At 39.2% G+C, this 26657-nt stretch overlaps 1 protein-coding gene across 6 annotated transcripts in view; it reads left to right on the forward strand.

The window, feature by feature from the left end:
- The window catches only part of GDA (guanine deaminase), a 178210-nt gene that overhangs the window by 118830 nt on the left and 32723 nt on the right, over positions 1-26657 (forward strand). For all 6 annotated transcript variants that reach the window (XM_054689573.1, XM_054689574.1, XM_054689572.1 and 3 more), the window contains one exon: positions 20114-20202. In XM_054689573.1, coding sequence (XP_054545548.1) covers positions 20114-20202 — 89 coding nt within the window. The remainder of the gene's footprint in view (positions 1-20113; positions 20203-26657) is intronic.

Below are 26657 nucleotides of genomic sequence, written 5' to 3' on the forward strand. Positions count from 1 at the left end.
GCAATTTCTAGTTCTTGTTGTGTTTGCACTAACTCTCACAAAGTAGTTGAAAACAACCAAAATGCATCATTTTTTAAAAAGATTTATTTATTTATTTATTTATACAAGCACTGGGTACAGTTAGAAGAGTGGGGGAGTGAGAGAATTCACCAGAGCCAGAGCCAGGAACAGAACAGGCAGACTGACAAAATGCACTGTTGAGGGGAGCAGCGGGCGTGGCAGGAGAGTTCAGTGCCCCATGTGGGACCCTCGCCAGCGGCTAGGGATCGAACCAGCGCTGCAGAGGCTGCGGGCAGCTTCACAGCCTGGCGCTCAACCGCTGCACCACCAGGGGAGGCCCCAAAATGCAGCATTTTTATAAAATGTTACAGTGTTCTTCAGAAAGTTGAGCAAATAAAGATGTTTCACTAACAAAGCAGTTTCTTTTTACTAGCATTGCTATTGCCATGGATAATAAACTCCTTGATGACAGGAATTGTCTTGCTCATATCCTGTCCTCTGGGCACCTGTAGATCAAATGGCTCAGAGTATTTAAGGAATGGGTAAGAAAATGATTATTTTTGATAAATGTAAAAGACTGTATAGCACTTCTCATGGGCCAAGCACTGCTCTAGTCTTTTACATTTATTAACGCTTTTAATTGCAGCAACTCTGAATTCAGGACCATTTTCTCTTCATTTTGCAGCTCAGGAAACTGAGTCACCAAGGGTTTGAGTGTCTTGTTCAAGGTTATTATGTTGGCAATTGATATAGTTAGGATTTAAATCTTTATGATTTTGATTCTAAAATCTGTACTTTTAACATCTCTACTATGGAATAAAGCACATGCTGTGCTGGTATTCAAGTGTTTATTGGGTAGACGTTATTGGCAACAATCTCTGTTACAAAATTTTGTTTGTTTTGACTTTTTTTCTTGTCAAGATAACTCCTAAGGCATTCTGGCAATTTGTCAGTAAGCCACATAAAGTTATTGTGTGGCCTTTCGAAGGCCGCCAATTTGCTAATTCTTTTTTTTTTTTAAATTTATTTATTAATGCATACAAGAGCTGGGGTGTAGGCCAGCGGTGCTGGGGTGAGAGGATTCACCAGAAACAGAGTAGGGAACAGAACAGACGGAATGACTGAAATACACTGCTGAGGGGAGCAGTGGGCGAGACAGGAGAGGTCTGCTGCGCCATGTGGGTTAGCTCCTTGGCAGGGGATGGAAGTCATGTTGCAGTGGCTGGCATAGCTTGATAGCCTGTGTCTTTAACCCCCTGCACCTTAATGAGATTTTTAATAACACTGTTAGATTGTTACAAATCAGAGCTTTAGAACCAGGCAGGTAGACATTGGCTATTGGGGTGGGGAAAAATAAGCTAGTATCAGTGTGTTTCCAGCATCTTCACATTGCAGAGGGATTTGCAAGGCCAGTAGCTGGACTTGTTCTGAATTTCTTTAAGTGTTAGGAGTTGAGTTTGTTGAACTAAGCAGTCAATGCAATGAAGCTCATACTATGTTGGCCATGTGTAACCTAATTTAGAGCCAGATCAAATAGAATATAGACAAACAAGAAGGAAGAGAGTATCAAGTTACATGAATATTCCTTGTTGGACTCAGGTTTTATTTTTTAAATCCACACTTCTAGAAAGGCGCCACAATTGGACCTGATTTAGCTACTCTGAATGCATGCTTTCTACAGGGTCTCTGTACATGTTCATATTAAAAGTTGGCTGTGTAAGTCAGATCTTGGAGTCACTGTCGTGATGTGACTTCTTTAAAGAGGTCCCCAATGGTAAGTGTCAAGAATTGGGAGTTCTGTTTGGCAGAATAAAACAGGATTAAAATGTTGTCACTTAACATCCTATCTGTAGTCAATCTGATTTTAAAAAGAAAAAAACAATCTAGTAAGCTCCATTAGAATTTTAAATTTTAAAACATTTGGTTTTCTAGGGGAAGTGAGAAATGCTTTGTAATCAATGTGACAGGAAACACTGAAACAAAGATGTTTTCAATTTCATCATATATGATAGGAAAAATTGTAATTTAAACACGCACCCTCCAGCTGTGAAAGCCTTTAAGGTCTCCAAAGTCTGAGCCTCCAGGAGGACATGCTGTGTTCCAGGGAGCTGTGTCACAGTGACCAAGTGGGAGGAAGAAAGATGAAGTGGATATTAAACAAACAGAATGAAATTAAATATTTTCCCCTTTAAAGTCAGGGACATCAAATCTCATTCTCTTATAAAGTGTAAGAAAATTGGATCAGTGCTGCAAGTTTGACTAATGAATGCTGTGCTCATGAAAACACATAATTACAGCTGAGCTTTTGGAATTGACCAATTGCAGTAGCTTTGGGGGTCAGGAGGCTGATGGCATCTGTACATATTAATTTTTTTAATTTATTTTTTAAAGATTTATTTTTATTTATTTATGTGTACAAGAACTGGGGTGTAGGCCAGACGTGCAGGGGCTGAGGGGATTCGCTAGAGACAGCGTGGGGAGCAGAACAGGCAGATCTACCAAAATACACTGCTGAGGGCAGCAGCAGGCAAGAGAGAGGTCTGCTGTGTCTTGTGTGGGTTAGCTCCCTGGCCATCCAGGGATCAAACTCATGCCGCAGGGGCTGGCAATAGCTTGATAACACTGAGACTTTTACCCCTTCCCACCAGGGAGGCCCCATATTAATTTTAAAGACAGAATTCTGGTTGGCAAAAATGATCATCCTGGTACTGTATAAAGGATACAGCAAGAAACTAGGAATGGATATAAAGACCAAGAGAAAAATCAAGTTCATGGCCATTTTCATACCAGTACAGATCTTTCTTAGAACTTAATAACTGGATTTTTATGAATTGTTATTAAAGAAGATTTCATAAGTCAAATAATAAAAGAAAATATATTGGAGTGGAAGTTGGGATACGTGAGCTAGAGAAGGGATTCTATTACTCAAAGGATTGTATGTGATCATGAAGTAGTCAGTGTTCTTGATGTGTCCTCCTCGTCTGTGGATGATTTCTGTTCTTTTCTGTTGGGGAATGGGGGACATTGGGGGCCACTATGCATTTTGTCTGCACTTACTGCTCACTGTGCCTCTTTCAGCCTAGAGTGTCTTTAAAACAAATCCCATGGTACTTTCCTGTGTCTTGTAAGGGCTACCTAAAAACTTTTATGCAGCACGCAGTTATTTTGTGATTGGAGGACCTTCAAAGTATTTTGCTCACCATATTCCGGAAAGTAGAAATCGCCAATTTTATTGAATGTTTGCTTTACTCCAGGCATTCTTCTGAGCACACTTGCGTTATCTCATAACACTCACTACAACTTTGGGAGATAGTATTTTTTTTCTCACTTTATGGGTGAGAAAATTGAGGTCCAATGAGATTAAATGAGTCGCTAATATTACACAGTTGATAAATGCCAGAACTTGGATTTTAAAAACATAATAAAAAAGAAATGCATGCATGTGATTTTCGTCAAAGTGCATGAAAGATAGGAACTCCCTTTCCTGTTCCCTACTTACGGTGTTGTCCCTTCCAGTAGGCATCCATGGTACCAGTTTCTTATGCATTTTTCTAGAGATACTGACACCAGGTGTCTCAGACCCCCTTATCACCAGTGAGGGTTCCTGGACTTTTTGCAAAGGATAGAAATCAAACTTGAGCCACAGGCAAAGTGACAGCAGGAAACAACTTACCAGAGGAAAAAATTAAGCAAGACACGCCATAGAGAGAGCAGCCCAGGTTTTTGGTTTTTGTTTGTTCTTTCCTGCTCTTGCTCTTAAGCTGTTTCTCAAATAAGGGGGTGGACTATTCATGGTGTTTCTAAGAAAAGGAGGTCCCAGTGTGGAGACTTCCCAGAACCTGACTGAGGTGCCTTTTCTGTCCTAATTTGGAAGTCCTTGGAATTGTCGTGGTGCAGGTAGGTGTGTCACTTACCTTGTTAATGCATAATACTGAGCTTGCACGTTAGGTGAGAAAGACTGAAAAGGAAGGTGAGAAGCCACTCAACCACCAGATGCTGAGGGAAAGACCTGTGGCGACAATAACGCAAGGCATCCTATTAAGACTATAGAGGCGGGTTGCTGCAGACCCTCTTGTATGGATGGCAGAGAGAGACCCTGCCAGTTTTCCTGTCAATAGTGTACAAAACATACAAGTGAATATATTTTCTCATTATTAAAATGTTTATATATTTTATCTATTTTTTCCACAAATGGTAGTACATGAAATGCAAATGCATTGTGTAATGCTTTGCTTTGAAAATTATATGTATTTTTATTTAAAAAATTAAAATATGGGGCCTCCCCAGTGGCACAGCAGGTTGAGCGCAGCGCTGTGAAGCTGTCTGCAGCCTCTGCAGCGTGGGTTCGATTCCTGGCTGGCCAGGGAAATTCCCACATGGCATGGCAGACCTCTCCTGTTGTGCCCGCTGCTCTCCTCAGCAATGTATCTTGGTCGTCTGTTCTGCTTCCTGCTCTGTCTCCGGTGAATCCACTCACCCTCCCACGCCACTGGCCTGTACCCCAGCTCTTATATAAAAATAAAAATATCTCTTAAAAAATAAAATTAAAAAGTAAACTTTAAAATTAAAAAAATATTTAAAAACATGTATGATTTATGTTAGCCATCCCTTCATATCAGTCCATAAAGATTTGTCTTATTTTCTCACTCTTCCGTAATTATCCCAGCTGATGAGTATGTGCATGAGTCAAACTATATTGCTGTTACAAACTGTGCAGTGCTAGGAAGTGAACTCGTGGACTCTGACTCCTGTTTGCTTCTTCTTTGCCAACTTTCTCTTTTGCTTTCTGCTGAGCAGTTTTCTGTGTATTCTGGAAGTGAAGTGTAGATAGAGACTTTTTAAAGTAGTGAGTGACATGTTACCAGTGCTCTATTGTTGCAAGATAAATTGGTTGCTGCAGGGAGGAGAGTTTAGATAGAGATGAATTTGGAAGCAAAGCCGTTCTTTTTTCAACAATTAACACTAATTCCCAGTTCCTTCTTTAGCATGGAGACAGTATGATACCATCATTCTTCCTCCTGCCCAACTCCAGCTAGCTCCATTGTCTCTCCACTGCAGCTACCAGCATGACCTCCCCTGGAACCTTCACTGCACTGACAGGGACCTGACCCTTGCCATTGTCCCGAGCCTCAGTTTCCCGTGCTTCCTGTTTGCTTTGGTTTTCATAGAAAAATAGAAATCATAAAACCAGAAAGAACATGTCTTGAATCTTTACTCCATGCTTGGTACTTGTCATTCATCACGTCATTTAATCCAAAGAATAATTTATTTTACAGCCTTAGAAAAGTTAAATAACCAGTCCAAAGATTTTCAGATAGTAAAAAGCAGAGCTAGAATGCAAGTCTAGGTCTTCAGACTTCCCAAGCTGTGATCTGTGCTCTCAAATAATGCTTCCGTTGGCTTTTGGGAAGGGTCAACACCCACAACTCCCTATATTGGATTAGGGTGAGGGTTAGGCTTAGGCTGGAGTTAAGGTTCATCTTGGGATCTCCCCTCTCCCCTGGTGGTATGCTCCAGTTTGTTTTGGGATTGCAGGAGGTTAGGAGGTTGGAGCATGGAGCTCGGCCCAGCCCAGGTTCTCTGCATTCTTATTACCAGTACATGTTTCCGACTGTTCTCATCTTTGTAGACTCTAAATCAGTCACAGTCCCCAGACTTTTGTCAGCAACACCCTCTATTTTGAAATTTCCTTTCTCTCTTTTTTCTGTTTACGATTCTTTTCCCATCCTTTCTGCAAACGTTTATTTGATTGCTTTTGTGTGTTTAGCACTGTTTGGTATCAGAAATACCAAGGTCCAAGAGCATCACTGTCTTCTGAGGAGGATATACTTCAATAAGCGGAGACAGAAACCCTAGCTCCAAATTCTCATGCAGTCAATTAAGTACTTGTATTAACACACCATGACTATTATACCAAATTACCACAACTGTGATGACTTAGAACAATACACATTGTTTCACTTACATTTTTGGAGGTCAAAAATGAGCAAAAATCAAGGTATTGACAGAGTCCTAGTCCTTCTGGAATGTCTAAGGGAGAATCTTCTTTCTTGTTTTTTCGAGTTTCTAAGCTTCTATTCTTTGTCTACTGGTTCCTAAACCCCCCTTCCATCTTCAAGTTCAGCAGGACAGTGTCTTGGGTCAGTAGTCACATCGCTTTCTGTTTTTGTATCAAATCTTATGTCTCTACTAAGAACACTGTGATTGCATTTAGAGGTCACACTGGTATTCTAGAATAATCTCCCAATATCAACACCTTTAATTTACTTATATCTGCAAACTCTTGCTCCCTCACATCATTTCTCTTCCACTCCTTCAAACCACTCTCATTTGACTTCCATAGTTCTATCTTTTTATCCTCATTCTCTCATTCAGACACTTAGTATGTGTATGTATTCACACACACACACACACACACACACACACACACAGAGAGAGAGAGAGAGTTGTTCCTTCAGGCATGAAGGGTGGATGAGCCCAGCCCTCATTAATCTTTTAGAGCAGATTGAAATCTCTCACAATTATTTTCCCAATGATTTCATTGGGAAATCACTTGCTTTCAATGATTGGAGCTAGTTTTTGTGTCTTGAGTCTATTAAAAGGAAAGTAGCAAAAATAAAGAAAAGCTCTGTAAGCACGATTCTTAAGACTGCAGTGTTCCTCAGTGTTCAGATCAAAGTGGATTCCATTTGTTAGCTGTTGCCACGTAATAAGTTACCCCAAAACTTAGTGCTTAACACAGGAATTTATTATCTGTAAAGTCCCTGTGTATCCAGGATTTAGGAACAGTTTTATTGAGTGGCTCACCCACCGGATCTCTTACAAGGCTCTATAAATCAAGATGTTGGCCAGCACTGTAGTCATCTGAAATCTTGATTGGAGCTGAACCACTTTCAAAGTCCAAGTCCATTCATATGACTAAGTGGGTGCTTACAGTTATTGGTAGCCATTTTTGTTTCTCGACACAGGAGCTTTTCTTAGGACTGCTTGAATATCTTCATCGCATGACTGGAAGCTTCCCCCAGAATTATAATCCAAGAGCAATAGAGCCAAGTGGAAGCTATCTTTTTTGTGAACTAGCCTTAGAAGGCACATAGTATTATGAACCCTTTATTCCAAGCACGTCACTAAGTTTGGCCCACCTCAATCTTGGAAGAAGGAGCTAGAATCTACCTTTCGAAGAGAGAAATATTGAAGAATTTGTGGACATGATTTACAGCCTCCACATGAATGTTTGGGATATGAGCTGTGGATGGAGTCTCTCCTCTCACCCTGTGAAGAAATTAACTTCTGCTGCAGTGTCCCTGACAGATGGTCAGCCAGCTTCTGCTTGGCTCTGCCAGGGGGTTCACTATGGCACTATGTGCACTTGGCACTATGAGGAGTTCACTTGGTGTGAGTCAGTGAATTCCATTTATATCCACTTTTAATTGTTAGAAGCTTCTTCTATTCATGAAATTGAAGCGATTAGCCAAATATTCCATTACTGAAACTAGTTCTGCTGTGCTAGAATGGCATTTGTAGGTGACATCTTTCCCATTATTTCCAACAATGGTAATCATCTTGACATCTTTCTTCTTCAGAGGAAATACTGTCAATTCCATTCAGAATTCCCTCTTATGTTTTGATTTTGGAGCTTTCCCACATTTGGTCATCTTCCTATAAAAACATTTCAATTCAGTTCATCCCTCCACAGCTGAAAATCAGCTCCTAGTTCTGTACTCTAAGCCTGAAAAGGCATGTAGGCAGTCCTCACTTTGTACAATAGTCTAGGACTGACAGTTAATGACCATGAAAGCTGAAATCATGCCAAGTGATCTTAATAATCAATGCAAAATATTATGATTATTCTGAGACATTTAAAAGCTCTTATTACAAAACAGGCTGCTGAGAATCACATGTATTAAAAAGACCAGCAACAGCAAGTGCTAGAAAGGATGTGGAGAAAGAAGAGCCCTATTATATTGTTGGCGATAGGACATAAACTGGTACAGTCTCCATGGAATGCAATCTGGATTTGCTGTTAAAAAAAAAAAAAACACAACTAAAAATATGTAGTCACTCATAGTTAAATATGTAGTCACTGTAAAATATGTAGTCACTCATAGTTAATAGACCAGGGTAGCTGGTATTAGAACCAATGTGCTGGGGGACTGCATTTTTTAACTAAATCACAGTATCTGAAGTGTATGTGAATAAGAACCATGCAGAGCAAGGAATGCCTTTATTTCTACAAATTTGAACTTAGTTAGAATGCACTTGTATGGATTCTGTGACTGTTCTCCATACTGCTTATTTTGAGCTCAAGGTCCTTGCTCTTATCAAGTCTCATACATCTTCACCTTGGGCATTTGAGTTTTTCTTACATTTTTATTAAGCTTCATCTTGCCGGTCTTAGCGTATAGCTCACTTTTAAAAACTTGTTGTGCTATCTAGGGAACAAGCTGTCCCTTGCAAATTGTTATCCTTTTCACAGCTAAGCCATTTGAAAGAACATGGGACAGATCAGTGATATGTCTGGAGCTCTCCAAACATACTTCCTTCATCCTGTCAATCAGCTGTTTCTGCAGTCGGAATCTACAACCAGATGTGAATTTCTCCAACTCTGCTGTCATCATCCTGCCTTTTCCAAGTTTGGGCAAGAAAGTTAACTGTCTGGTGCCATCACATGCCCACCATCTCAGTACCTATCTGATGCAGCCCTCCTAAGATGCCCCTGTGTTTCACTGTATCACAAATTATCACTACTGATAACACCTTAGGTTTATGGAGAACATATACAGTTCATGGAGTGTTTTACATATCTGCATTTTTAAACCTCTATAGGGTTGAAAGGAGAAGTGGTAGATAATATTACCATATTATCAAAAGCTCGGAAAGTTTAAGGCATTTGCCCTTGTTCACAGGGCTAGTAAATAGCAGATTTTTTTATTCTTGTATAAGTCTTGTGTATTTTTTACCACCCAAACTTTCAAAATGAGATGCCTATAGAAAATACCAAAAAAAAAAAAAAAGGACTTCTGCATTGCTTTCTTTTGTTGATTTATTAAACTAATCTTATAGTGTTGCCTCCTCTCTGGCCTTATATTAGTTTGCTAGGACTGTTATAACAAAGCATCACAATCAAAATGGCTTAAGCAACAGACCTTAATTGTTTCCCAGTTCTGGAGTTTCGGCGTCGGAGATCCAGAACGAACCTTCAGCAGGGATGATTCTTTCTGAGGACTGTGAGGGAAGGATCTGTTCCAGGTTTCTCTCTGTGGCATGTTGATGACTATATTCTCAGTGGCTTTTTATACAATCTTCCCATGCTGTGTCTCTCTGTCTGAATTTCCCCCTTTTATAAGGACATTGGTCATATTGGATTAGAGCCCACACTAATGACCTCTTTAACTTGATGACCTTTGTAAAAACCTTATCTCTAAATATGGTCAAATTCAGAGGTACTGGAAGTTGAGAACTTGAACATATGAATTTTTTTTAAAGATTTATTTATTTATGCATGCAAGAGCTAGGGTACTGGCCAGAGATGCAGGGGGCAGGGGGTGAGAGGATTCACCAGAGACCATGGGGAACAGAACAGGCAGATTGACTGAAGTACACTGCTGAGGGGAGTAGTGGGCGAGTCAGGAGAGGTCTGCTGTGCCATGTGGGTTGCTCCCTGGCTGGCCATGGATCGAACTTGTGCTACAGAGGCTCCGGTGCTTCATAGTGCAGTGCTTAAGCTGTTGCACCACCAGGGAGGCCCTTGAACATATGAATTTGGGTAGACACAATTCATCCTACACTGGTCCCTAAGACAGATTTCATGTAAAAGGAAAAAAGACCAAATCAACTTGTATAGCCAGCACTATCACTCCTGACGCCTGCCTGTCTCTGTGTCTCTTTAGAAGAAACTTTGTGGTCAGTTGATATCATCTTTCAGTTTACAAAATTCGTTCTAAATTCCTTTTCCTAAATTCATTCTCAGTTGACCACTTGCAGAATTTAGTCTCTAAAAATGTCTTTAGTTAGGCAGCTGCTGAAATTATTACCCTGTTTAATGATTGCAATATTCCAATATGTCAGTTAACTTTGGCTCTGAGATTTGTAGTGAATTTGACTCAGTGCTTAGAGGTAATTATATACTCACCTAAGCAGTTTCTTTATTCCGTAAAGTAGTTACGGCAAAAGGGATTCTGAACTTAGGAAACAACAATTTGTATCCCGAAGGCATTCATGAACTATCAGGAGCATGCAAGGGCTATGTATGGCTTCATTTGAGATGATCACTGGTATTGGGGTGCTATAATCTTTAGTCTGTACCCTTCTGTTTTCTCATTACCTTTATCTTATTACCAATGTAATCACTTCATATGATATGGATTTTGATGTTTTTTTAAGACAACATTTATTGAGAGCAGATAATTTGCTTTTGTTTTGCTCATTTATTTTTTCATATGAAAAAAGATTAGCTACAATGTCTGTGTAGTGTTTAATGAAGACAGAACAGAATGTTGGTTATTTCTCAAGTCCCCTGTAGCTCTTTCCCAACCCACTTCCTTCCCTTCTCACTCTGAAGGACCCATTATCCTAAATTTTATGTTTATTATGTCCTTGCTTTTCCTTATACTTTACTAAATAGCAATACTCACGAACAAGTAAACAATTTAAATGTTGCAGTTAAAAAAACATTTTGTCTCTTATTTGTTCATTTTTGAAAATTTTTATTTTGAAATCACTGCAAAATTATTAATAAGATACAACATTAGCACAAATAATTTTCACATCACCTTTACTCAGGTTCCCCTTAGTTAATGTTTTACCACTTGCTTCATTGCTCTCCACTCTCTTTACTCTCCATGTGTAGATATGTAGATTTAAATAGGTAAATACACACACATTTTTTTTAACAAATTGGGAGTAAGTGATATACCTGATGTTCCAGTCTAAATACTTCAATGTGTATTTCCTAAAAAAATCAAGGATGCTGTCTTATATAATCACATCCAATATTCTAGAGCAGGAATTTAACATAGGTATGACTCTATCACCTCATCCATAAATCTAGTTAAACTCTTTCCGTTGACTCAATAATATCCTTTAAAAAAAAGATTTACTTATTTATGCGTACAAGAACTGGGGCCAGAGGTGCAGGGGAGAGGGTGGGATGGTGAGAGGATTCACCAGAGACAGAGGGGGAGCAGAACAGGCAGATCTACTGAAATACACTGCTGAGGGGACCAGTGGGCGAGACCAGAGAGGTCAGCTGCGCCATGTGGGTCAGCTCCCTGGCCAGGGATTGAACTTGTGCCGCAGTGGCTGCCCATAGCTTCATAGTGCTGAGACTTAACCCCTCGCACCACCATGGAGGCCCCCTACCCAATAATATTCTTGAGAGTCTTGCCCCAACTCCGTTCAAGAGCCCCACCAGAACCCCAAGATGCATTTACGTGTCATGTTTCTTTAGCTGCTTTCCATTTGGAACAAGTCTTAGATCTTTCTTTGTCTTTCATATCCTGGATAATAACATGGGACAAATAAATAAATGAATAACTAACTATATAATATGTTTCCTCCTTCTTAATGTTTTCTCATGATTAGACTCAGATCGTGCAGTTTTTGATGCTATGTTCTGGTCAGTATATCGTATCAGGAATCACATGATTTTGGATCTTGATGTTAACCTTGATCACTTGGCTAAGAATGCACCAAGTCCTTAAATATAGTTACTATTTTTCTCTGTAAGATAAATGTTGTGAGGAGATACTTTGAAATGATATAAATAACCTGTTCCTCAACAAATTTTCACCCACTAGTTTTAACATTCACTGGTTATTTTTATATGCATCATTTATTATAATGATGGTTGCCAAATGTTCATTTTCTAATTCTATCATTCCTTCCACATATATTAGTTGGTATTCTCCTGTAAGAAAGAACTCTCTCTTATTCATTCTTTCATACATTCATTCATTTATTTCATATAGTCATCATTCATTTATTCATTCATTTATTCATGGAGTCCTCTTTTATTCATTACAGTTATCATTTATTTTGATATCAAATTAGCCTATAGTTGGCTAGCAGAAACTTCTCAAGATGGTGCCTGTGTGTTTTTTTTTTACCACTTCCCAACTATATTTTTAGTTGTTTCTTACATTTTGATCCAAAATTTTATTCCAGATTTATCTTGTACTTTCTTTGCTCAGGCTCTGGAGTTATTCTCCTAGTGAAGAATGATATATAGAAACCAAGATCTGAGCAATAGGACACTGATTATCTATATCTATACATAAAATGTTCTCTATATATACACACATCAGAATAAATTTGACATCAAAATAAATTATATATTCTATATAGATACATATGGACATATGTACACATTATATAATATATATATCCATATCCATGAGTTTGATATCAGTACCTCCTGTTCCTTCTAACCTTTCCCCTTTCCATATTTATAACTCCCCTCTGAGAAATCTGGCTCCCATCCACAATATATTTATGCATTTGCTTATCATGCCTATATAGAATCAGTCTCCTGGCCCTGGTGGCTGTCTGTTCAGTTATCTTACTGCCCACTCACTCTGTCTCTACCTCCCCAGTCCCAGTTACGCAGCCCTTTCAGCCTTCTCGGCCTTGACCATGTCTTGGCCCCAGATGCCTCTGAGTTCCTGACCCCACAAGGACCATCAACCTGGACTGTATTATAGGAAAGAAAGAAAAATATAAAGAAGAAAGGGAAGGGGTGGGATGTTTTCTTTATCTTTGTATGAAAGGCTATTAAAAAAATGTATAGCATAACATTGAATAGCCCTCCTTCTGGAGATTGACAGTGATTCAGAACTGGATGTACCACCTACCACCTGTGTAATTAATCTCAGGCAAGCTATTTAACATCCCTGTGCCTCAGTTTTCCCATTTGTAAAATGGGGCTCATACTTGTACCTACCTTATAAGGTTCTTTTAAGGTTTAAGTGAGTTAATACATTTGAAGTGCGGGGACAGTGTCTGGCACATAGTAAGAACATTTAAATCTGAGTATTATTATTATTATATCCCATCATTTTGGGACATGCTGCTTTATTTTTTTAATAAAAATCCTAAATACCACTGAGTCATTAGTGATATCTTTTGTAGGGAACAGAAGGATTACTGAAGTTATTTTTATCTACCCATAGGCATATGTTTTCTATAGACAAATGGATCTTTGTAATGCAGGTGGAATCTATACTTTTCTAAGAGTATTTTATCAGGCCCTGGAGTTAAAGGAAACATTGTTTAAAATTATTGTCAATTAAAACCAATTATAGGGACTCCCTGGTGGTGCAGGCAGTTGAGCGTAGCGCTGTGAAGCTGTCCACAGGCTCTGCAGTGACGGTTCGATCCCTGCCAGCCGTGGAGATACCCACATGGCAAGCAGACCTCCCCTGTCTTGCCTGCTGCTTCCCTAAGCAGTGTATTTCAGTCAGTCTGCCTGTTCTGTTCCCCACTCTGCTTTGGTGAGTCCTCTTACCCTCCCGCACTTCTGGCCTGTACCCTGGTTCTTGTATAAATAAATAAATCTTAAAAAAAAACAAACAACAATTATAAGTTGAGGTAAAGCTTCCTGGAAATGCTAGTGTAAGCCACTGGGATGATTTTTGAATCTTAATTCATGTAATTAAGATAATTCTTGACATAATTTCACGACAATGAAAATTATATAAAATGCAAATTTTTATTTTAGGTAAATAAAATTTTATTGGAAAATAACTATGCCTATTTATTTATAGATTGTTTATGACTGCTTTTACTTTACAATGTCAGGGTTGAGGAGTGCTCCAGAGACAATATGTTCTGTAAAATCTAAAATATTTTCTACATGATCCTTTATAGAGAGTTTGCTGACTCTTGGATTGTATGATTAGAGAAGTCATAGGATTCTGGAGGAATTTCTGGGAAGAGGGATCAAGTCCAGCAGACACTCTTGTCCTGCAGCCTTGGATAAGTCATATAATCATGTCCATTTCCTCATCTATGAAATGAGAATAAAGGATGTGAAGATTTAAGTCCCTCATGCTTCCCTTTGGAGCCTCTGCAACATGAATTCAAATTCACTCAGTTCTACCTTCATGGGCTGACAGTTCTTTTTTTTTTTTTAAACACTCCCATCTTTCTTATCTTTTCCATTAATCTGTTTGCTGTGAATTGTACGAATATGACAGTTTTCTTCTCTGTCCAACACACTCCACACTTTATCTAATCCATATACCTGTCCATTGGCTTATACTAGCATTTTCAAGAAGTTTCAAAATCTTTAAGCCTTCATATTTCTTTTTTGATTTATTTATTTATGCATACAAGAGCTGGTGTACAGGCCAGAGATGCGGGGGGTGAGAGGATTCACCAGAGACAGAGTGGGAAACAAAACAGGCAGACCTACCGAAACATACTGCTGATGGGAGCAGCGGGCGAGACAGGAGAGGTCTGCTGTACCATGTAGGTTTGCTCCCTGGCTGACTGGGGATCGAACTCATGCTGCAGAGGCTGTGGATTGTTTCATAGTGTGGTGCTTAACCCCTTGCGCCACCAGGGAGGCCCGAGCCTTCATATTTTTGCCTGGGTTTGTCTCCACTTGGTACCTAAGAGTGGATTTTGGGTAATGGGTCATGATGCATGTTACCTGGTTCTTTTGGATGGCGGAGCTATTTCACAACGGCCCAAAGAGCAGTTTACTTTGTTCCATAGCAACAAACCTCTTGCCCAAATTTGCCATCTGGTGTTTGAATCCTCTATTTTGTGGAGATTTTTTTTCATTAGCTGACAGTCATTACTCATTTGCTTTTGGCTTTAATATTCCTGACATTTTCGTTATTGCTCATCCTATATAGTCCCAGTCTCAAGTAAGAAAGCACTTGGAGTTGTTTGCTTAGCAGAAGGGATGTTATTTCATCTGGAAAACAAGGGGGTCGGATGAGAAGGTTCCTGCTAGCTGGCACCATCTCTGAATTTGTGATTTCATGAAATTGGGGCTTAATTGACTTCTGTTTGTGCTTGAAAGCCCACTGAGACTCTAGCCTGTGAAGAAGGAGGTGGTGGACTGTAACACATAGTACTCATTAGGTGGTGAATGATTGACTAAGTGAATGTCTGTGCACATAAGCTAAGGTAACCTCAGCATGGAAGAGCCGTTGCCCCACAAAGAACACATCAATGTATTTTGTAATTTCACCACTGTTGTCTCCCAAAATATTTTCAGAGATTTCCTAAAAATGAATCTCAAAGCTGAACCATGACCTGCAAAGCCCCTGGATTTATTTTTTCCAGTGCCTGAAATAGTGTTTGTCACATGGGGTAGGAAGGGGAGGTAGTAATTATTGAGTGAATACACAAATAAGAGCAAGAAAATAATCTACTGAATACTTGATTTGTGAATTAAAGTTCTCTCTAGCTCAGTATCCCAAAGTTATTTAAAGTTTACTATTTAACACATTGTGTAGCTTTTTTACTTTTTGCCTCTGCTTCTGTTATTATTTATCATTTCCATTCCTTTCCCCCCAACCCTGCAATGTACCAAATTCTATGCATTAGGTCAGAATTCTGTCTTTTCTTTAAAACCTTCTCTCACTGTGCCCATTGTCTCTCCATGTGAACCACAAGGTCATCATGCCCTCCTGGTCTCATTCATTTTTTTTTTTTAAAGAAATTTTCTTTTTTTTTTTTTTTTATTTATACAAGCACTGGGTACAGTCAGAAGCGCTGGAGAGTGAGAGAATTCACCAGCGCCAGAGTGGAGAGCAGAGTGGGCAGACTGATGAAGTACACTGCTTAGGGGAGCAGCGGGTGGCCGGAGAGGTCTGCGGTCCCATCCGGTGCTGCAGAGGCTGCGCGCAGCTTCGCAACCCAGAGCTCAACCGCTGTGCCACGGGGGAGGCCCTGGTCTCATTCATTATTGATCTGTGTGTCTTAACTTCCCAACCATAGGCTGAGTACAGATTATATTTATATATTTTTTCTTTCCATTTTCACATGCATTTTAAATGGAATTAACTTTTCAGTTTTTGTTAAAAGAAAACATTTTAGCAAATTTGAACTGAACAAGTGAAAGAAGTGAAAAAATACCCACAAATCCACCAAGAAGAGATAATAACCATTGTCAAAAAATAGACACACCACCACTAACATAACCCCCAACACACACACACACACACACACACCATTTTTCTTTTTTAAAAAAGATTGCATCATACATATGGTAATCTGCATTAAAAAATTAAGATTGTATCAAGTATAATTTCCCTTTAGTATATCTAAGTTGTCACTGACACTTAATTGCCACAGTGTTTAGTTGTGTTGACCAATCCCTTACTGACTGATTTTGAAATTGGTTGCAATTTTTCAGTAATGCAAATACATAATGTACATCTGGGAGGTAAGTCCTGTGAGCATGTTGAAAGAGGATAGGTTTAAAATCATTGTGGTGGACTGGAACGTGAGTTGACTAGGGAAATGCTTTTCACATTTTTGTACTGATGTGTCCCTACAAATACTTCTGAAAAATTTTATTTGCTTTTAAAACTTGATAGGTGTAATTTTTATTATTTTCAAATATATCTAAATCTCAAAGTTTCTGGCAAATTGTAAGTATATCCTTATTAAAATTAAGCTTCAACATCACTGAAAATTTATCTGATGAAATCAAAACATACTGACTTGATATCCACTTAAATTTTATTCTTTAAAAATAATGAACTAGCTCCCTTAATGATCTGAAATGTTAGTCGTTTTCTTCTTGAACTGCTGATTTTATTTTACTTCACTTACATTTGTGCTAATGCAATTAAATTCATACTATCTTTTAGGTATAAAGCATTTAAAAGTCTTTTATTGATCAACCATTCCAATAAAATTTATATAAAAATGTAAATATTTAAAATTTCCTGGGATCATAAGAAAATTAAAAAATGTATATCATACCGTTTGAGAGAAAATTTGTTTAATATAAAATAAAAGGCTTATTTTCCCTCCAGTTAGATAACATAGCTATGGATACGTGCTGCTCATTGCTAGAATGAAAGTAAGGGCAACATTATTTTTTTCTTATTATCCAAATTTATAGATGTAAATGCTGAGAAAGACTTCATGTAAATCAAGTAGATGGGAATGGGAAGAGTTTTCTTATAGCAGCATTTCTCAATTCTTTGAACTATGAGTTATTTGATAAAACTGAAATAGTACTCTATTACCAAAAATATTTATAATGACCTGTCAGCAGAAATCAATTAGGTTGTCTGTCAGCTTTATTGATAGTTACCACCACAGTACTAGAAAAATGCATTTGGGGGTCAGCCACAGGCATTAGTGAGAACACATTTGAGTTTGATAGTTATAGATATACCATCTGTCATGTTTTGAGCTTTGCTCCAATGCTACTTAACTCCTCAGGTGGAGTAGCTAGAGTGGTAAACAGGAAAAAGAGGAAATTGTAGTCAAATGTGTGATTCAGTGGTTTGGGAAGTGGAGTAGTTACAGGTCAAAAACATGTCCAAGATGTGGCCATGCTGTGAAGTTGATGAACTTCGTTTGTTCATGAACAAATCACTGCAGATGAGTTTACAGAAATAGGGAGCCATCTTGCTTTTATGATGGGCATTATATTTCTATTTTTTAAATATTTTATTTTATATAATTCTTACATCATTTTTCATTTTTGCACAATGTATGCATTTTCATTTTGGTTATATTCCCCATACAATTGCACCCCCCCCCTTATTTTGACCCTAGTCCTTCCTCTTCCCGCCACTCCCCCCCGTAGTATGTCTCTGGTTTATAGTTGCTGGTTGATTTTGATTTTCACTTTGTATTAATTAGTCTTTTTCCTGGTCCCTTATTTAGGTTTTCTAAATTCCTTCTATGAGTGAGACCATCTTTTTCTTTTTCTTTTTTTTTAATTTTATTTTTATATTCCCCATACAATTGCAACCCCCTTATTTGGACCCAATCCCTCTTTTCCCCACCCCACCCCCATAGTGTGTCTCTGGTTCATAGTTGTTTGTTGATTTTGATTTTTTCTTTCTTATAGCTATTCTTTTTCCTGGTCCTTTATTTAGGTTTTCTAGATTCCTGCTATGAGTGAGACCATCCAGTATTTTTCTTTTTCTTTCTGGTTTATTTCGCTGAGCATGATCCCTTCCAGCTCCATCCATGTTGCTGCAAATTGCATGTGTTTATCAACCCAAATGCCCAAAAATAGATGACTGGATCAAGAGATGAGGTACATATACACAATGGAATATTATTCAGCAGTCAACAAAGTATTTTTCTTTTTCTTTCTTATTTCGCTGAGCATGATCCTTTCTAGCTCCATCCATGTTGCTGCAAACTGATTGTTTGATGGCACATTTTTGAGCCATGAACTTCACTAAAGAGTTGCTAAGACTTTAGTTAGTCCTAGAATCATTGGCTTATTGGGTTTTCCTACCGCTCCAGAATAAATCTTGATGATTTTTATTTTCCTCAAAAAACATTTATTCCAAATACATTATCAAATGTGTGAATATAATTCTTTACATATCAGTTATTTATTTATTTGTGACTTTGATGGTAAATCAGTTTCTGAGATATATTGATAAATTGTTTTGATGTTTTTATTTAATTTTGTGTCTACTCTGAGATTTATTGATTTGAATATATTTTTAGAACCATCAAATCACTTTTCCATATATGTAGGAATTACATTTTCCTCTTCTTTTCTGATTAAAATTCCAATACTTGAAAAAAAGTATATATCAGTGAATAAAACAGTCAAGATTTTTTTTATTTTCAGTTCTGTAAATTATTTTTTCCCACAGTACATTGCCTTGCTTCTAAAAATTAGATATGTTTATTTTACTAGGTTTTCCTTTTCACTGTATCATATTCCATGTAGTATTTATTTTCATAATATTCCACTTAAAAATAAAACAGGATGTTTTATGCACCTAGATTTCATTTGCCTCATCTTTTCTTGCTTTGCAATCCATTTTTTATGAAGGAAACAATCAAACTGCACTTAAAAAACAATCAACAATAGATATAAAATATTTAGCATTTAACATATTCCAAGATTTGCCAATTTCTTCACCCAAATGATATTTAATCCCCCATATAGCCCTGTGAGATATGTGCTGGTGTTACCCCAGTTTGCTGATGGGGAGACTTCACTGATAGAGACTGAGAGACCTATCCCAAGTTTCCCAGCTGTTGTCCACAGGCTTCAGACCTCACAAGTCCTTGATGCAAGAAATCACACTGTTAGTGTCTTAAACACACTATTAGAAGAATAGAGAAGAAATCTTTAAAGCAGAACATCAGCATAGTTAATGCTAAGATTTAATTGTTGGGCAAGTATTATGCAGTTATTTTCAATGTTAATAAAATTGCCCAAGATAGGGGCCTCCCTAGTGGTGCAAGGGGTTAAGTACCGCACTATGAAGTAATACGCAGCATCTGCAGCACAAGTTTGATCCCCTGCTGGCCAGGGAGCAACATACATGCCTCAGCAGACCTCTTCTGACTCGCCTGCTGCTCCCCTCAGCAGTGTACTTCGGTCAATCTGCCTGTTCTGTTCCCTACTCTGTCTCTGGTGAATCCTCTCACCCGCCCCGCCCTGCATCTCTGGCCTGTACCCCAGCTCTTGTATGCATAAATAGATAAATCTTTTTTAAAAATTGCCCAAGATATTCTACTACTGTACTCTGGACTCAAGTTTTTTGTAATAGTCTAAGAAAAATCTTTTATTCATCTACAGTGAGATGTACTTTCTGTAAATAATTGTTTCCTTTAATCACTTCCAAAGTGGGGGTAAAATAGATATCGATTAGCCATTTTTCATACCCTGTATCTTCAAATTAGAAATTTGATGTCTTACTTGTAGCTATAGAATGGCAGAAAAGGAGACATTTCATAAGGTTTACTTCTTTGGGCAACCAAAGGCAAATCCCTGTCTTTTTGCCTCTAACCTCAATCCCATTTAGTAATAAATAGCTTTTAAAATGAACACAACCACAATTTTATAGTCATTTGTAAAATGATGAAGGTATTTAATAACAGCAAATGACTACGGTTCATTAATTTGTGATTCTTTTCTTTCTTTCTTTTAAAGATAGTGTTTTTAGAAGAAGCTTCTCAACAAGAAAAGCTGGCCAAAGAATGGTGCTTCAAACCATGTCAGATAAGAGAACTGAGCAACCAGTAAGTCATAACCAACTTCTCCCCTTTTGCGAGATGCCATTGACTAGCCTCAAATGCCAGAAAACCTGCCTTGAAGGACAGAAGAGATACTACATGATCAGTGTTGTTATTGTTATTATTCATTAGTATTATTAATAATAAGAGGTGAGGAGGGAAGGAGAAGGCAAATAAGAACAGAAAGTTGAAGGATGGAAACTTTGAGAACTAGAGCTGTCATCTTTCATTTATTTCCTTTGCTCAAGAAGTAGGATCTGGAGGTGAACCCACAAGGGCTTTCAGCCCAGGGGAACACAGAGTGTAGGTAAGTGTACAGATAACTAACCAGGACAGTGATAGATGTGTTACCTCCGTAAAGGAGTTAAAGAGGGACCGTGATAGAGATAAACTGTAGCAGGGGAACAAAGGGGCATTCCGGGACCGATTCCTGACAGCATGGTTAGATTGTCCTGTCTCCAAAAGTACACTTGAGCTGTGATTTAATGTTCCAACTACTTGTCATAATATTTTTAAAAAGACTTTATTTATTTATTTTCGTGTTGAAGAATGGGTGTAGACCAGAGGTGCGGGGGGTGAGAGGATTCACCAGAGACAGAGTGGGGAACAGAACAGGCAGATTTACTGAAGTACACTGCTGAGGGGAGCAGTGGGCGAGATAGGAGAGGTCTGCTGTGCTCTATGTCGGTTAGCTCCCTGGTGGGGGATCAAACTTAGGCCCTAGAGGTGATAGCACTGAGACTTAACCCTAGGCCACCAGGGAGGCCCATTATCACAATTTTTAATAATTGTACAAAGTGTGTTTGTTTCCTGCGATTGTCCACTCATCATAGTCTAGTTGACATGTCTTATAGAAATGGTAATACTTTTTTAAAAAATGAAAAAATTTATCTAGGTTCAGGCCAAGTATGTTTCCAAAGTAAAAAAAAAAATAATTTTAATTCTAAAAACTTTTATTACTTTTTATAACTTGTAGTAAGAATACTGAACTAGGAGTTTGAGCCCTTGCCTTGAACCCTCGCTGCAGCTTTGAGATGGTTAGGTGTAAAGCAGGCCACTTCTTTCTGTGGCTTGTCTCCTAGGCTGTAGCAGAAGGAATGTCCTGGGTGATCGTGGACGCCCCATCTCCTGCAGCAGATCTGCAAACTAGGTCACCCCTAGGCTCTTAGTCAGAAGAGCTATCCACAGTCCAGAGAGGGGATGACTGGTTATGAGGCTGCACTTGCATTTATATTCCTATCTCTTGCTTCTTGCCCTCTCCCTGCTGCTTTTTCTATAGACTTGGAAGACTGTGGGCAATGAGCACATTTATTTCTATAGATAAATCCAAAGAATATGGAGATAATTCCAGGTACTTCTGCTGTTATTGTCTGCCCTGTCTTTGTAGGTTTTCATGGGAATAGATGTTGAGAAACAGTCACCTGCTTGTGCGCCTTGGTGAAGGGGGATTAGAAGGTTTGGAAGGGGGTGAGAGGAGGATGGAATGTTGGGTGGAAGCTGCTTTTGGAGTTAAATCCATCAGTCACAAGAGATTCCAAGGGACCTGTGGCACTACAAAGGGAAAGTGGTTAGCAAAAGATATAAAGGAGACTTTGGTGGAAGACTGAAGCATTTGAAGAAAAATCGTCTAAATCATATTTAGCTGCAGTTGAATTTCTCTAAGTCAGAATTAAAATATCACAGAAGATGCTATTTCTGACAGTCTGTTTAACAGACTTAGTATATCTCCAGGTCTAGCTCAGCATGGTGTGAATTTTTTTGGAAAATGAAATTTACAACTGGTGCCCTCTGAGTGGTGCTTAGGTAGGAGTGGATCAGAGTGTGAGATTATGGACCACAGACAGATTGACAGGGCCAGCACGATGGGGAGGAAAAAGCACTCATACCATCATATCTTTTGCAGGGTAGTGGGATGGGGGTTGACAAGGCATGCTGACAGATTGAGCAACGCAGGCCTTTGTATTAGTCATGTGTTTTGATGGCAGAGCTTTTATTAACGTTGTCCATTTAGTTAAAAGGTGGGTGGATGTTTTAATAAGTATACCTATGGACATACTGTTCTTCCTGAGGTGCTGTTGTAGTCTGCAGGCTTGGAATATGAAAGCGATGGCTTTTATTTGGGGAAAGTTGAGGTTTTCTAAGGCAATTATGAAAGTGAGTAAAATGAAAAGAAGAAAGCTAAAAAGCAGGAGCAAGGAGAGCTTTTTCACCTTCTTCTGCCTCTAAGCCCCATTTCTGAAGTGTCTGCAGTTTGACTTTTGATGGTTATACCTTGAGTGAGTGAGATCTTGAGTGAAGAACTCAGTTCTAATCCTGACTGGGCCACTAGTGAATTCCTTGTCTGAAAATCAGGCTGAATTTCCTGACCTCCCTCACATTGTCAGTAAAATGAGTTGTTGGGCACACTGACCTCTAATCTATATGCAGCTTGCACAGTCCACATTCTGTAATAAATCCTGGACTATAACCTTGATTACATGACTATTTCTGGTAATAAACATTTCAAAGTGCTTCCTTTTTTCTCTTTTTTTTTAAGATTTATTCATTTATTTATACAAGCACTGGGTACAGTCAGAAGCGTGGGAGGGTGAGAGAATTCACCAGAGCCAGAGCGGGGAGCAGAACAGGCAGACCGATGAAGTACACTGCTGAGGGGAGCAGAGGTCTGTGCGCCATGTGGGACCCTCCGCCGGTGGCGGATCGAACAGACGCTGCAGAGGCTAAAGGCAGCTTCGCAACCCAGCGCTCAACCGCTGCGCCACCGGGGAGACCCTCACAATGCCTCCTCTTGCCTAGGAAGGATGGCTTGTTTTTCTGGAGAAAAGTTGCACTTCAGATGCAATTAATCTTTGCTCCTCCGTTTCCTTTGCAAACTTTGTTCGGTCAATTATCTCCTTAACTTCTTTCACCTCTGCTACCTTAAGAACTTGTTGAGGATTCTCCATGGAAAATAAAATTGACTTTCACTTTATCTTTACATTACCATTCTAACTTTCACTACCAAAGAATGCCAAAGGGAGCTCTCTGTCTGCTCAGGGTTTTCTCTACCACCTGTCTTTCGTGTCTATGACTCCTCAGCAGCACCTAGGACAGTAACTAAATGTACTAGAGAATCTCTCAGTACTTACATAATGAAGGACTGAGTACATGTGGAATTGGGTGCCTTCCCAACTATTGCTTAAAAGTAAGAGCTCACAGGAGCCTTTGAGACCATTCATTTCAGCCTTGACCCTTAAAATTTCTGACACTGATTACTCCTGCCCTCCATTGTAAAACCCTCCCTACACTGCTGTCCTCAACCCCTGAAGGCCCCCCACCATGTCCCAAGCCTCCTGACAATGACACTGCCTAGACCTTCTCCAGTCTTACTCCCTGAGTAGAGGTCTTTATTCACAGAAATCTCTGGCACCCCCAACTTTTAGGGTTACCTATACAGGGAGACACTCTGATCCAAATCCCATCTTTAACTCTTGTGATATCTCACGTTTCCAATTGCTTTTTTGAACACTTTGACTCCAGGTTTCCTGTGACATTAGCCCTCCCTCCAAAGGGACTTTTCTTCTAAATTCTCTGTGCTTATATTTACAGCCTTACACGCTCAAAAATTCACTGTGACTTGTTCCTTTCTTGTGTTCCCTAGAGCTAATAGATGATCAAATTCTTTCTCTTGTATTTATCTTTGCCCTTTCTGTCCCCATAACCAACATTTTTATTCAGAAATCTCATGGTTGGGAGGTAGAAGGAGTCTCTCAACACATGCCCTTCACCACTAGATACATCTTTCTAAACCTGATTTATATGTCATAGTTCTGCCAAAGAAAATTAAAAAAAAACTAATATCCTCATGATCCCCTTCCTCTTGGCTACAGAATAACGAATGCATCTAAATTGAGTAGTTGATTCTGTTAAAAACACTTTTTTGTTATTATTTTTTAGAAAACATTTTTATATAGCAAAATACACAAATCTTTGGTATATAATTTGTTAAATGTACAATCACTCACTCACACACACACACACACACACACACACACACACACACACACACACCCCTATGGACCCAACATACAAATCAAGATATAAAACATTCTTATCAAACTAGAAAGTTCCCTCATACCACCTGTCTTTCTCTCGGCACTCCTCTTCAGGGTACTCCCTAGTCCCTCATAGGCAGTCACTGTCTGACTTCTATCACATAGGTTACTTTCACCTGTAGTTGAATGTTACATAAATGGAATAATTCATATGCATATATTTTTTTTGTCTGGATTCTTCCATTCAACCCTAAGTTTTTGAGATTCATCCACATTGTTGTCTTTATCAGGAGTTTATTCTTTTTTGTTGCCAAATAGTATTTCATTTTATCAATATTCCACAGTTTAACCCTTTTGCCTTTGGTGAATATTTGGTATGTTTCTATTTGAGACTAGTATGAATAAAGCTTCAGTGACAATTGGTTACAATTTTTTATAATTAAGTCTTTTTTTTTTTAAAGATTTATTTATTTAATAATACAAGCGCTGGGTACAGTCAGAAGCACAGGAGGGTGAGAGAATTCACCAGAGCCAGAGCGGGGAACAGAACAGGCAGACTGACGAAACACACTGCTGGGGGAGCAGCTGGCATGGCAGGAGAGGTCTGCGCATCATGTGGGACCCCCGCTGGCAGCCGGGGATCGAATGGGCACCGAAGAGGCAGCCTCACAGCCCAGCGCCCAACCGCTGCGCCACCAGGGGAGGCCCTACAATTCTTTTTAAAACACGTTTCATTGCACTTAGGTAAATTAACAGGAGTCAATTTGCTAGTTGAGACCTTTATTAATTTGACCAATCTACACCCTTTTCCTCAATCTCTCTCTCTCTCTCTCTCTCTCTCTCTCTCTCTCTCTCTCTCTCTTTCTCTCTCTCTCTCTCTCTTTCACACACACACACACACACACACTCCTCACTCCTAATCTCAATTAGACAATAACCTCTGAGGATGAGAATGTTCAACTTCTCTTTGGACTTCCCACAAGGCATAGTAGAGTACCTTAAACATAATAGATACTTGAGAAATAGTATCTAATTGAACAATTGAAACTACAAATTCAATTAGGTGAAGAAGTCACACTGCCATTTCATCTCATGGTGAAGGAGATAGTAAGAGCTCCAAGAATAAAGAGTCCTGGAAAGGCCAGTGTCTAGTACCTAAGAAGAATTTGTTTTTCATCCTTCCTCTCTGCCTGCCCTTACGTTGTTGCCTTTTCTTTAGGTTGCCTAATTTACAGGTCCTCACTGTTCTTTATTTACAGTGTGATTTAGCAGTTCTATGACAAGGAGGGTAGAGACTAAAGGTATTGAGTCTACAGTTAAACTGCCTGAGTCTGAATCCCAGCGTTGACTATTTGAATGACAGTTTTTTAAAATCTGTGAAAATTTCCTGAACCTCATTTTTCTCTTATGTAAATGAAACTAACAACACTGCTTGTTAGGCTTGTTGTGAATATTGAATCATCATAACAACTAATATGTTTTTAGTGCTTTCCACTATCTTGGCACTGTTTTTCTACAGGCTGGCTCAATCCCCACAACAGCTTTATTGTGCTAGTATTATCTCCGTTTTACATAAGGGGAAACTGAGTCATGGTAGGGTTATATAACATGTTGAATGCCCCACAGCTGGCGTTGGGTGGGGCCTGAATTCTATCAGGAAATCTGAGTTTAGAATATATCGATATCCCCTGTTATAAACTACATCCCACAAATAAGAAGTTGCACATGGCATGCTGTGCCCAGTGCCCACCCATGCACATCTTGAGTAAACATTACCTGCTCTCAACATCATCATTATCATCATCACCACCATTCCTCATTCTCATTTTTTAAAAAAGATTCATTTTACTTATTTATGCATACAAGAACTGGGGTGTAGGTGCCGGGGTGAGAGGATTCACCAGAGACAGAGTGGGGCACAGAACAGGCAGATCTTTTTCTCTGCAGCACTGGTTCGATCCCCGGCTGCTCCCCGGCCACTAGAGGAGGGTCCCACATGGCGCGCAGACCTCTCCTGCCGCCCGCTGCTCCCCTCAGCAGTGTACTTCGGTCCTTCTGCTGTTCTGCTCCCTGCTCTGGCTCTGGTGAATTCTCTCACCCTCCCGCGCTTCTGACTGTACCCAGTGCTTGTATGAATAAATAAATAAATCTTAAAAAAAAAAAAAAGAACAGGCAGATCTACTGAAATACACTGCTGAGGGGAGCATCAGGTGAGACAGGAGAGGTCTGCTGCACCATGTGGGTCAGCTCACTGGCTGGGGTAACTCATGCCGCAGTGGCTGGTGATAGCTTGATAGCAGTGAGATTAAACCCCTGTGCCACCAGAGAGGCCACTCATTCTCATTTTTAAAAAGTAAGACATTTATAGATACCCACAGTTTCATTTTTCCTCCATGTAAGTGGTATACATTTGAATTGGTAACACAA

The sequence above is a fragment of the Talpa occidentalis genome, unplaced genomic scaffold (genome assembly GCF_014898055.3).
Source record: "Talpa occidentalis isolate TD23 unplaced genomic scaffold, MPIMG_talOcc4v2.1 talOcc4.7, whole genome shotgun sequence".
NCBI lineage: Eukaryota > Metazoa > Chordata > Mammalia > Eulipotyphla > Talpidae > Talpa > Talpa occidentalis.